The sequence below is a fragment of the Drosophila mojavensis genome, unplaced genomic scaffold (genome assembly GCF_018153725.1).
Source record: "Drosophila mojavensis isolate 15081-1352.22 unplaced genomic scaffold, ASM1815372v1 contig_81, whole genome shotgun sequence".
In the NCBI taxonomy this organism is placed as follows: domain Eukaryota; kingdom Metazoa; phylum Arthropoda; class Insecta; order Diptera; family Drosophilidae; genus Drosophila; species Drosophila mojavensis.
Window position 1 is genome coordinate 887,656 of NW_025318907.1, and position 13,044 is coordinate 900,699.

Here is a 13,044-nt window from a genome sequence, read left to right on the forward strand (position 1 = left end):
TTGTGTATATGTATGTATATGCATTAAAATTAACTCGCACAAAGCACTAGAAATGGCAACAACTTAACAAAAACAATGAACACGAAAATGAAATCAGAGCATTCTGCCGGGCCAAGTTAATTGCATGACTTGGCCAAAAAGGGTGCAGCACGTCGCATAACGGGAGGGATGCTGTTGCTGTTGCTGTTGCTACTCCTGCTGCTGCTGCTGCTGCTACTCCTGCTAGTGGGCCACAGTGCTTTGCATAAGAAGTGTCCGTTGGACCTCGCTGCCAGTGCCTGTGTAATCCTTTGACTCTTTTTTATTTTTTATGTATTTTTATTTTCTTTTTTTTTTTTTTTGCCCCATTGATTTTTTGTATATTATAAAATTTATGCTGCTTTGAAAAAAAAAAAAGTGTTGTTCTGCTTTGATGCAATCTGTGTTGCTGCCAGTCGTGGCACTTCATTTTGCGCCTCTCTCTCTCTCTCTCTCTCTCTCTCTCTCTCTGCCTCGCTTGGCTGTTTTATTGTTTTTCTTTTATGCCAAGCGCCCGGCAGCTTTTGTTGTCGAGTGGGCCAACAACGACGCCAAGAGCTCAAACCCCAAAAGGCTTGACAATAAAAATTATGAAGCGTATTACTTGAGTGCACTCTTATTTGTATTCGGTCCTTTCTTCGGCCACTTTCTGCTGTTGCTTTTGCTTTTGCCTCTGCTTCTGCTCTTGCCTTTACATATTGAGAGAGCTCAAAAAAAAAGGAAAATAAAAAAGATGGAAAATATAACAAAGTATGTCGCTAGTTTCTGAAGAGCGAACTTGCGTGTTAAGTAGCACAAAAGCGGGCTAAGAGCTCTTCACAAATAATAATAAAAGACAACAGTCAAGCCTTGTCTAAATTATAAAAAGTCCCGCTGCGAATGGAATAAACTTAAACTAATTGCATATATTGATGCCAAGAGAGCCTTAGCCTTATATAGCAAATCCAAAAGGATATATTCGTCTTTCCTATATGGAATGCCCCTATGGGGCTCTGTGGCATGATCTCTGGAAGATCTTTGCAAAACTCTGCAACGTGACCTCTGGATATGGAATATTATCAAAGCTACACAGAAGACCTAAATATGATATGCCCACATAACTAAACTAGCACATAGCATAATCTACAGGAAAGTAAGAATTACAGTTAATTTACAGAAATTTCAATAATTAGGTAAATTGCCTCTGATATTTTGAAGGATTCAAAGCAATATAAAATATAATCGCCACACACTATCTCCAAATATGAGTGTTGCTGCTACTTTTACAGCCGAATCAGTGTTGCCTCAGTTTCATATGTCGTTCGAATATTAAATACCTCATTTATTTTCAACCATTACACATATTCGGAAGCTTATCAGTTTTGAGTCGCATCCAAATCACGCATAAAACACTTAATTTAGTGCAACCAAAGGCAAAAAAAAAAGCGAGTGTTAAATTCACAAATTTGATCATAATGTCAAGTCGTAGTCTTTCAGTGTTTAAGAGATCGTTGCTCCGACGAAAGTGTGAGCTGCCCCAGCAGAAGGTGCCCAAGTCGCAAACTGTCATTAAGAAGCACATTGTCCAGCAGCGCCGTGAGCCCAATCCAGAGTATCATCATGCACCGTCGACCTATGTGAAGAATTTTAAGAATTACCAACAGCAAATCAAAAAGGAGAACACAAATTTCGCGCACTGGAATGCGCGTTATCGTTGGGCCGATTTTCGCAGACGCATGATATATGGTACACATGATATTTAAATGATAAGGGTAGACTCTGAAGTTTGCAAACTTATAGAGTATAAGAGTAAGTATTAAATATTACGCCTTGAGCTCAATTCATTTTAATCGACTGACTTTAAATAGCACTCAATATCCTTGAACTATAAGAGAGGAACAAAAGTCTAAAGCGTGCTCACCTACTTAATTCCTGAAAAAAAAATATATATATATATACAGTAAACAAATTTGAAATAAGTAACCAACTCAGTGAACAGAGAACAGTAGTACTATGCATTGAAGAATATTTAGTAATAGCTCGAATAAACAACTGCAAAAACAAATTCATTAAGTTTCATTTCATGAGCTAAATTTCAACGTGATCAAAATATATACTATATAGATTTATGAAAGTTTTAAACATCAAATGAAAAATATATACATACAGTCAATTTATAGTATGTCATGATAAATGTAGAGACAGCAACAGTTTCGTAAAGTTAGTCATACAATTGTGTTCGATTCTCAGAGTTTTTTCGGCAAACCATAAATTCCAAATTCCGATTTACTGTGACCACAACAGAAAATGGCCGTGATTCGTCGCAACTACTCAAATGTAATACGAAAGGCAACCTCGTCACTTTGCGCATGTGGGCAGAATGTCAGCTTGTTTGAGGCTAATGTGAAGCAGGAAGCCGAATCGATACGCAAAATGCACAGTAATTCAGCAATTAGAAAGTGGATGCTCAACAAGCTGCCCCCAGTGAAATATGTCAATAGCCACAGGGTGGCTAAGCGCAGGGACGCATGGCACAGGCATCCGCTGAACAATGAATTCAGGTCGAAGGACGCGAAATATCGCTGGGCCGAGTTCAGGCGAAGGCTGATTCTGGGAAAGTATGCAATGTAATGCGAGTGTGCTCTTTTGTCTGGAGCACAATTTGATGGGAGTCTGCAAAAGGTGCTATAGACAAAACCGACATCAGCTACAGATTCTACTTCACCAGACGCATGGGATACAAATTTAGGAATCAATTTCTGATGTAACTCATTTATGGAAATTCGTGTGCAACCATTACGAATCTTTTTTTTTTATTTATAAAACAATCAAATTGATTCATCAAATATATTGAAGTTTTTATTTTTTAATTTACATTTGCATAAGCATATTCATTTTCTCGCTTAAAGCATTAAATGAATTTTAAAGGCTAAAAAATAATTTACAACTTTCTTTGTAATATGTGTATGGTAGAAAATCTGAAGTTTTTTTTCTAATTTTTTATTATTAGTTTTATTAGTTTTACACAAGCTGAACTCATAATTAACAAAGGGAAATTTTATAATTAGTCTGTATTAATTTTTTTAATTTATTTTGCTTTAGCATACATAATATTTTGACAATGAAGCATATTGTTATTAACATTTTTTTTTTTTTTTTTTTTAATTTTAAAACAAATATTTTTATTTATTTTATTTAAAGTTTATTAGAATTTAGCTTAAAGAAAAGTTTTTAATTATTAATTGAATTTCCATATCTAATATCAACGGCTCTTCTATTACTTAAACAAAATTTATAATTAGTCTATATTAATTTTTTATTTTATTTTGTTTTAGCTTACATATTGTTATTAACATATTTTTTTTTTTTAATTTTAAAACAAATATTTTTCTTTATTTTATTTAAAGTTTATTAGAATTTAGCTTAAACAAAAATTTTTAATTATTAAAAAATTAAAAATCGAATTGCATTTCCATATCTTATTACTTTTTTTTATTTTTTTTTAATAATATATTGAAAATGTATTAACAGTTTTTAAAAATTTAAAACAAATATTTTTATTTATTTTATTTAGAGTTTATTAGAATTTAGCTTAAACAAAAATGCTTAATTATTAAAAAATTGCAAATCAAAATGCACTACAATATCTTATATCAACTGCTCTTCTATTACTTAAACAAAATTCAATATTGAAATGAAAAACCAAAGTCCTTCGCTTACAGCGGCCACGTGATAATTTGTTTTGTTGCTAAAATATGAAACTAAAAGGCCAAACTCGCATTTCGCAATGTTTTTGTTGATGTGAACGGATTTAATTGGCCTACTACGTGGACAACAAAGCGCAGCTAATTTCTGACCACACAATGTGGCCGATAAAAAAACATAAAGCCAAAAAAAAAAAACAACTCCAAATATTTGCCAGCGCAAAAAATGTGCTAACAATGCAGTCCAAACAAGCAAATCGTATGAAATTCGCCAAAGTGAGGACAAAACAAAAATATGTTAATTATTACTCTGGCAATAACAAATATATTTAAACTAATAAATAATTGCTATAAATGAATTATGGAAATATTTACATAAAGCCCGCCAACTTTTGGCGATTTCAATTACTGGAACCGCTATCATTTCCACTTTTATATTGATAGGTCGGCCATTTTGTATTTCGGTGTTTTGTGTACAACGATTTGGCGGCTTTTGTGCGACGCGTGGTTTTATGTAACGTGCACCACCCAACCAGTCAAAGTGAGCCAAACCACCGCCCCCCAGCAGCCAGCAACCAGCACCCAGCACCCGGTGGCCCTATAAAACGTCAATTCCATGAGCCGACATGTCGATATTTTTACCAATTTTTAGCTGCCTCTTGCAAATTGCTTTTTGAGCTTGTTAGAGTTTGGCACACACGCTAATGAATAGTCAAAGTCCAGGCGCTTGCCGCACTTGCCGCTGCGTTTCGCATTGCAGAGTTTTTGGCGCGGCGAGCGCAGCAAAAACGAAAACTAAATGCCAATGCTTAGGCGCGTATTACGACGGCAGCGTGGGTGCCACGCCCCCAACAGCGACGCCATTTTGTAATCAAATGCAGCACAAAAGTATGCAAAGGAAATTTGAAAACGTTTCGACTGAGCGAGTAGAACAGAAAGGAAGAGTGGAGAGAGAGAGAGGGAGAGGGAGCTAAATTTCTGGAAGCATTTTTCTGTTTATATACATATATATTCAGTTACCTAAGCACATCCCCTTGCTACATCGCCAACTATAAATAAATGCAATTGAATCAGCGCTAAGCAGTGTTCACTGTAGTTAAACAACTGCATTTCCCTAGAGCCAGCTCAGCCCATTGCCGTTGTTGGCGTTAGTGGATGCTGCTTTTCAATTAGTGCCTCCAGTCTATGCCAGCGATTTCTATGCCTAGTGCCACGCCCATCGGTGGGGGGAGGGGGCGGCGCATAGGGCTGGCAACACGCAACACTTGATGCCGCCGACTGCAGTTGACGTTGCCGCGTTTTACGTAAATTGAACAACAGAGCCGACCAGACGAGCCTCGCAAGGCACAAGCGGCACAGACAAAACAAGCACACAGAGAGAGTGAGAGAGAGAGAGAGAGAGAGGGGGAGAGGGAGAGGGAGACAGGAGAGTTCTCTGCAGAAGAAGCAGAGCAGCCTATACTCTTGCACTGCAACGGCACCCGAGTGCAGGCAAAGCCTCAAAAACGGACAGCTTAGCCGGACGGGGGAGTCACAGAAGCTGCTCACATATGCGACTGGGTATTGAAAAGTGCATTGCAGTTAGACCAACATGCGAAAAGAAATAAACATGCAGAAAAACAAAAGAGACAGCAAGACGAAAAAACAGTTGGGATAGAGGCAAGCCGATTATGGAAATGCACTTGCGGAACAAATGTGACTTGACTCTCAGTATGCGGAGTTCCAAGTGAGATAGACACTTTATATTTTTATTAAGTCACAATTACAAAATATACTATGTATCATATCATACTATGTATCATATCATACTATGTATCATAAAGAACAATATCTAAATGCCAGATTTTCAAAAATTTTAAATTTAAATTTATTATTATTTTACTATTTTTATTAATATTATTATTTTTTAATTTTTATTATTTTTATTTTGTTATTATATTATTTTTGTTATTTATTTATTTTTTTTTTTTTAATTTAATTATTTATTGTTATTATATATTTTATTTAATTTTATATATATTTTTTTTTTGTTTTTTTTTTTAAATTATTTTTTTTTTTTATTTTGTTATTATATTATATTTTTTTTAATTATTTCATTTTTTAAATTTAATTATTTATTATTATTATATATTTTATTTAATTTAATTTTTATTTTTTTGCCTTAATTTTTCCATTTATTAGGAATTTTCTACTACTTTCTTTGAATATAATTATATAGATCTTTGTGTTACCATTATACCATTTTATATTTATAAAAAATATTTATGAGCAGTTTTAAAGAAATATGAAACTATGTTACACATCTCAATAAGGTTTCACAATGCCTGCAGTTAGAGCATTCGATATAAATAAAAAATACAAATCCAAATACGAATATAATCGTCGGCTGAGGGGTTATACACAAAAAATGGCAGCAACCGCATAGACAGTGACTGGCAGACGATTTGTATTGCCTTTAAGCCTAAAAGCATGCTTCATATGTTATGGCAAACGTTTAATTATTTATTTGAAAGGAAGACGACGACAGCGCATGGCGACGCAGCAAGCAGCACAAAAGGCAAAAGGAATACAACAAAAATGAAAACCAAACGAATCAGTAGAAAGCAACAAAATTGCAAAAATGCAGCATTTTTATTGACAGAGCATCAGAAGCGGAGCAGGACGAGCAAGAGAGGGAGATGGAAGAGAGAGAGAGAGAGAGAGAACGGCAGTGAGTGTTGTCTCTTGCATTGCCAGCAGCCATTGAGGTTAATTAGTTGACATTTGCGCTTAATTGCAATCTGCGTCGGGGCATAGAGCGCCAGCGAGGCGTTAAGATTCTCATTCATGATTGATGAGTCAATTGGCTGATGCTGCTGCTCCTGCTGCTGCTCCTGCTGCTGCTCTTCCTGCTGCGCCTGTTGGCAGACCATTCAAGCATAGCGCCAAACTTGACACCCACTTGACGGCAAGTAGCTGGAGTTGATTGACAGCCAGGAGGACTTGCAATGAGAGCATGGAATGCAAGCATAATCATCTACATAGTTCGATATGGATATAGGCAATACTTCAAAGCTTCACTTGACTTAATCAATCTAGACTATGCATTGAGATAATTGGCTGATGCATCAGACTGTGTGTATAATGGGAACAGTTCTCAGTTCTTTTACATACTTTTTATTATAAATATTCACAAATAAGTTGATTTTCTTAAATGCAATTCTTCCCTCTCCTTGAGTCCATTTATATCTGCTTCAAGCAGTAAGCCACCTCTGGGGTCTGGGCTCTGATCCACTTGATGAAGGAGGCAATGCGCGTGTTCACCGATGGCTGCAGCGTGGCGCAGGCGTAGCCGTAGCTCACAATGCCAACGGCCATGAGGCGGCCGTTGCTGCGCTCGTACAGCGCTCCGCCGGAGTCGTATTGGCACGTGTCCCGGCCGGGGCTGTAGGTGCAGAAGCTGTGCGCCGGCACAGAGCCCTGGCTGAGCGAATTGCGGCACTGCTCGGCGCTGATCACGTCCAGCGTCGTCTTCAGCAGTCGGTGCGTCTGTGGACCGCCGTACGATGTGGTGCCCCAGCCGGCAGCCACCAGCTGCTGCCCCACCAGCGGCAGCTTTTTGCCATTCGCAGCGGGCTGCAGGGGCAGGCAGGCCGGGCCCACGCTGCGATTGAAGAGGATGGGCGTGCGGGTGCGCAGGAGGGCGATATCGTTCCTCATCTGACCATTCGCTTGGCTGAACTGCTCGTGTGGTATCAGCGCATCCAGATCGTAGAAGCGTGTGTAAAACGTCTCGTAGACACTGGACAGATCATGCTCGCCCACCACTACGCGCAGCTGGGAGGCGTGGCTCGTCTCGGGACTGAGGAAACAGTGGGCAGCCGAAAGCAAATAATGATGATGAACTAGGAGAGGAGGAAGTGAAGAGAAGAAGTTGTTAGAGATGCTGTGATTCGGTATATCAATTAAAATATTTAAAATTACTAATGAAAATAGTATTCATTCAAATGAGTTACAAGTTTGTTAATAAAAGGCTTTTGATTTTCATATATATATACATATTATTTTATTATTTTTAATTTTTTTAGGAGGAATACTGTCGAGCTTTAAGTATGTGTTTAATAATATTATTATTATTCTAATTATTTTTAATTTAAGAGAAATGTTTAGGTTAATTTTTTATTTTTTAATTATTTTTATTTATTTATTTTATTATTTATTATTATTGGATTTTTAGAGAAATACTTACAGTTTTTATTTTATTTTTTTATTCTTTTTATTTATTTATTTCATTTTATATTTACTTATTTTTGAGTAATATTATTTTTAATTTAAGATTTAAGATTTTTAATATTAAGTATTTCATATTATTTACCTCATTTTTATTATTTTTATTTCTTTATTTAATTTTTTATTTACATATTTTTTACTTTATTTATCTATTTATTTATATTAACATTTTTAATAAATATTCATTTATCTGTATTATTTTTTATATGTTAATAAATTATTTTTTATATACTTATCTTTTTTATTAACTACTTACTTATTTATCAATTTATTTATATTAATATTAATATTTTTTATTTATTTATTAGTTTTTTTTTTTTTTTTTAGTTGCAATATTAATTTATATTATTCCAAATTTTATTTTACACTTACTGATTGCTGCACCGCAGAAGACCTTGCCCTGTTTCTTGGTCAGCACGCCGGCCATGGAGGGAAACTCGTGCAGCGAAGCCTCGTCGTTTGTGGGACTGGCGATTCTTTGTGTCAGGCTCCAGCCGCAGTTGCAATTAGGCGCTAAGGCTTCGACGAGGCACGAGAAGCGTCCACCACCGCCCACTGCCGCTGCCACCGACGGGCTGGCCAGCGGATAAATGGGCAGAATTTTGGCACGTTTTGCGGAAGCCTGTGCAGTGCGCCCCCCTGGCAACTGGGCCAAGTTAGGTGAGGCGAGCGTGCTGCCAATTCGGCGACCATTGTTGGAGTCGTCGTAGAGCAGCGAGGCAACGTAAGCCAGGGCATCGCTAACGCCCACATCCTGCAGCACGTGCAGCACCTCGTTCGAAAAGTTATCATCATCATCATCAGCAACAGAATCAGCGGCATCATCATCATTATCAGCATCAACATTTTCAGACTGCTCGCCCGCCTCTTTCTCATCCTCATCTAGCTCCAATGGGACTACCTCTGTCGTTGTTGTTGTTGTTGTTGCTGTGGTTGTTGTTGTACTCGTTGTGGTGCTCGTGCTGGTCCTGTTGGGGCTTGTGATTCGCGTTGGCAGCTTATCCCTTAACTTTGGCACCTCCTTTCGCTGCGATATGTACGAAATCACGGCACGATTCAGAAAACTTTGCCGCTCAAACTTGCCAACGCCACAAAAGTACTCGGAGCTCGTCAACAGCTCATCGCCCTCGGCATTGAAGTGAAACACCTCAGCGCGACAGCGCGTGTCCTTCACCAGCTGTGAGCCAGCAAAGAATAAAAAAATAAAGAGAGAAAAAAAAACAATTGTGCAACAATTAACAGATTAACGAGCCATGACAATAAGATATCCTGTAAAAATTGAATGTGAATGGAAATATGGAACTTGAAATAAAAGCTGAATGATAAGGGGAGATTACTATTGAACAGTATATGTAAAAATGTTGATATATGAATATTTGTTATGTATTATATAAGTATTACGATTATTATATTAAAATATATACATAATTATGTTTATGTATGTTTATTCATTTTGATGCAAGTCAATAGTCAGAGGGAATGAAAATTGCCTTAAAAAATATATATATTGATATAAAACTAATTTATTTTCCAGTAAAGCTAGCCGAATGCATTTAATAAAATATGCAAATTATTAAGAAAAAAGACAAAGAAATAAACATTTATTAATTACAAGCATACAATTTTTAATTGAAAAAAGAAATACAAAAAATTAAATTAAACTTTTTTTATATATATTGCATACGTTGTATTCATATTTTATTTTTTGTTTAGCTATAAAATAGCTTTTAAATATGAATACAAACTATGCGATATATAAAAGAAAAAGGTTAATTTTTTATTTATTCATTTGCTAAACAGAAAGCACGTTTAAATGTCTTCTTATATAACACAGATGCTTTTTGGCCAGCTGAGTTGAGCAAAAATTAGAAATCCAGCTGAATTTACTGTGAATATAAAGCGGCCAACGCATCGTATATCACACTTTACTTAACTGCGATAGGTGAATTGGAAAGAGGATCGACTTGTAGGAGACTTGGCGCTGAAGTTCACGGTATGCACACACTTCTTATTTTATTGGAGTTATTTCAAATGTTATAGCTCTTTTTCGCTTAGCCCATAAAAGCTTCTATTTGGACTTGTCTCCATATAAAGGATTATTTAAACAGAAAATTATTTTTATAAAATCACCAAATAAATCACAATTAATATTTTGTGCTGAAGTTTGTTTTTAAAACAAGATCATCTTTCACTGATATAATTTTATATATAATTTTTTTACATAATTTTTGTTCCTCTTGCATTAAAATTTCATTCTTTCTTCAAGTTTGTCTTATCATCACAACACAAAGTTTCACTGGCAAGAGTTCAGGATATCCCATTGATTATCCTTAACATAGCGTTACACACTCTCACTGCATTAACTTTAATAATGACTCTTAGAATAAAATCACAAGCACTCTCACAAGTTTATCCATCAATGATGCCCGATAACCCACCGTTTGCAGCTGGAGATCGCACTTGAAAAGCAGCACATGATCCTTGGGCGCTTGCAGCGCATAGCGACAGGAGCTGCCCGGCGGATATTGGCCAGGATAGTAGGGCGAATTGATGTAGATTTTCTGGCCTGCCTGCAGCTCCAGCTGATGGTTGCACTGCTCGTAGACAGCCAGAGCAAAGGCTAGTTGGCTCAGCAGGAGCAGACACAGACAATTCGGATGCCGCCACATGATCTGATCAACGTTCAGCGTAGCACTGGCTGGGACGGACCAGCGACAGCGACTTAAGAATTCAAAAGTCCAAATATCTTGATGGCTGGCCGCCAACATAACGGCGCCTTTCATCGAGATTTGCCGCTGGCCATGGCGCTGGAGCGCTGACAGCTGACAGTCACGCGAGCCGCACCATAATTGGAAGCTTCTCAGCGCCAGCACCCACGCCCACTGCCAGCGGCTCGGCTTAAATATGCGATAATTAGGGTATTAAAAGCCGCCAACGAAAGCAAAACCCAAAACGAAAAACAAAAAACAAAAAATCAAAAACAAACAAACTAATTGAAAGAAAGTGCAAGTGTGTATCAACATGTTTTTCCCCATCTACCGCTTTGCCTTTGCTTTTGTTTCTGTTGCTGCTATTGGGCGCGAACCAGTTTCGGAAATGTGGAACAAACACGAACAGGTAGCACTGGCAGTTGGGGTAGGTAAGGGTCAGCAGGTGTAGCGTGCTGTGGCCCAGACAGACAATAAAGGGCTGAGGCATTTAGTATGAATATCTTGAGGAGAGGCTTTAAAGAAAAAGAAATTTATTGTAATATATTTAAAAATTTACGATTATAATTTCATATTATTTATTGAAATAGTTTCGTCCATTTTTCTCTTCTGCTAATATTCCCATTTTGTATTTGTTATAGGACATTTAAATAAATGTATTATTATTTATTATTATTTTATTATTATAATTAAAGTAACTTTAATTTTCTATTTTCTATGACTTTTCTTATACGTACTTAAGTTATGTTATATTTGTTTATGCAGATATTGAGATGGAGGTTTCTGGAAATATTTTATTAAATTTTCTTGTTAATTAAAATCGATTTTCTGATATATTTTTCTGTTACTGACTATATTATTTCTGTTAACCAACTATATTATTTATGTAAAAAAATCGGGTTGAATTTTTAATTTGTTTATTCTGATCATTTTAAATTACATATTACAAAATTATATTTTACAAAATATAATATACATATATGTAGCTTAGTATTTAAATATATAATGTAGCATTTGTTTATAAAATGTAATAATACAGATTTTTAATTATTCTCTGGTCATTATATAAATATTTTATTTTTATTTTTTTTTTTTTTATTATTTAATTAGGCTTGAAACACAACGAGTCGCAATATTATGCTATCGTTTATCATTTTGTATGCAATTCTCTCTCTCTCCCTCTGTCTCTCTCTCTCTCTCTCTCTCTCTCTCTCTCTCTCTCTCTCTCTCTCTCTCTCTCTCTCTCTCTCTCTCTCTCCCTCAATCTTTGAGTATTAGATATCAATACATTTAATTTAATTTCAAATATTCTTATATTCATAAGCTTAAGCATAAGAAAAACTTTTGATAAATTTCAATTTTTCAATTTCAATTTATTTCACTCTTTGTTATAACTACATGATATTGTGAATGGTATTTTACAATGTGTAACAAAACAAAATAATAATTAAATAAACATTCCCGGGAGCTGTCAAAGACATTTGATAAACATTTTATACTTTTCTCTGAAATCCCTGGCATAAACTCATTAGTTATATTAAGATATAATAATCTCTTATAAATACTTACACTACCTACTTACAATTTCCCAAATCCAAATTATGATGCTTATAGAATTCTCGCCAGACTCTTGCTGAATTTATTTGATTGCCTCCATCTCAGATTGACACCCGCTTTTGGCTTTAAAGAGAGCCACTTGGCATTACCCATGCTCCTGGCAGAAGCCAGCCGGCCCACCCGTGCCCCAGCTCCTGGAGCAGCTCATTTTTTAGAGCTTTTCAAGCGCTGCTTAATTGGATGTGCTCCACGCTCCCTGCTCCGCTACTGCTCCTGCGCTCCTCCCCCTCGTGCTGCTGCCGGCGCCGCACATGTGCGCGCTATGTGCTATAAAAAACTACAAGTTGCAGTGGAAAGAGTTGGCTAAAAAGCACACACACAAACACACACAAAAACGGTAAGCCAACACAAAATGATGGCAAGTTTGTCGCCCATTTCGTAAAATAAATATAAAAAAATTAAGAAGAAAAAAATAGAGAAACGGAGCGACGGATGGCGACGAATGGCGCCGCGGCTGTCACGAGGCGCGCAGACAAACGCTTAATGCTAATATTATTTTCTTGCTTAACAAGCGTTGGGCAGCCCGAGCAGGAGTCGGGTGGATCCTACCCGTGCACTATAGAGTGCTGGGCCGTGTGACTTATTTGCGCAAGCCATAAAAAATTTAACTTTATTTCGCCATTTTTAATTTCCTACTCCGCGGCGTGCATTTGGCGTAAACAGTCAACGTTGGACAATAACTACAAAACGTGGACCACAGTCCGACTCGTCGGAGTCCGGGCCAGAAGCCCGGAACCCAAATACAGGAC

General features: G+C 36.6%; 2 protein-coding genes across 2 annotated transcripts; one reads left to right on the forward strand and one right to left on the reverse strand.

Moving 5' to 3' along the window:
• The first annotated feature begins 1,289 nt into the window (after positions 1–1,289).
• Positions 1,290–2,843, forward strand: LOC6580374. Its single transcript, XM_002006184.4, has 2 exons — positions 1,290–1,806; positions 1,866–2,843. The coding sequence occupies exon 1, from the start codon at positions 1,473–1,475 to the stop codon at positions 1,758–1,760; it is 288 nt and encodes a 95-aa protein (XP_002006220.1). The 5' UTR covers positions 1,290–1,472; the 3' UTR covers positions 1,761–1,806; positions 1,866–2,843.
• A 4,010-nt stretch (positions 2,844–6,853) lies between these two features.
• LOC6580377 lies at positions 6,854–10,780 on the reverse strand. Its single transcript, XM_044011217.1, has 3 exons — positions 10,409–10,780; positions 8,343–9,147; positions 6,854–7,585 (listed from the first exon to the last, which is right to left on the reverse strand). The coding sequence occupies exons 1-3, from the start codon at positions 10,751–10,753 to the stop codon at positions 6,924–6,926; spliced, it is 1,812 nt and encodes a 603-aa protein (XP_043867152.1). The 5' UTR covers positions 10,754–10,780; the 3' UTR covers positions 6,854–6,923.
• Positions 10,781–13,044: the final 2,264 nt, after the last annotated feature.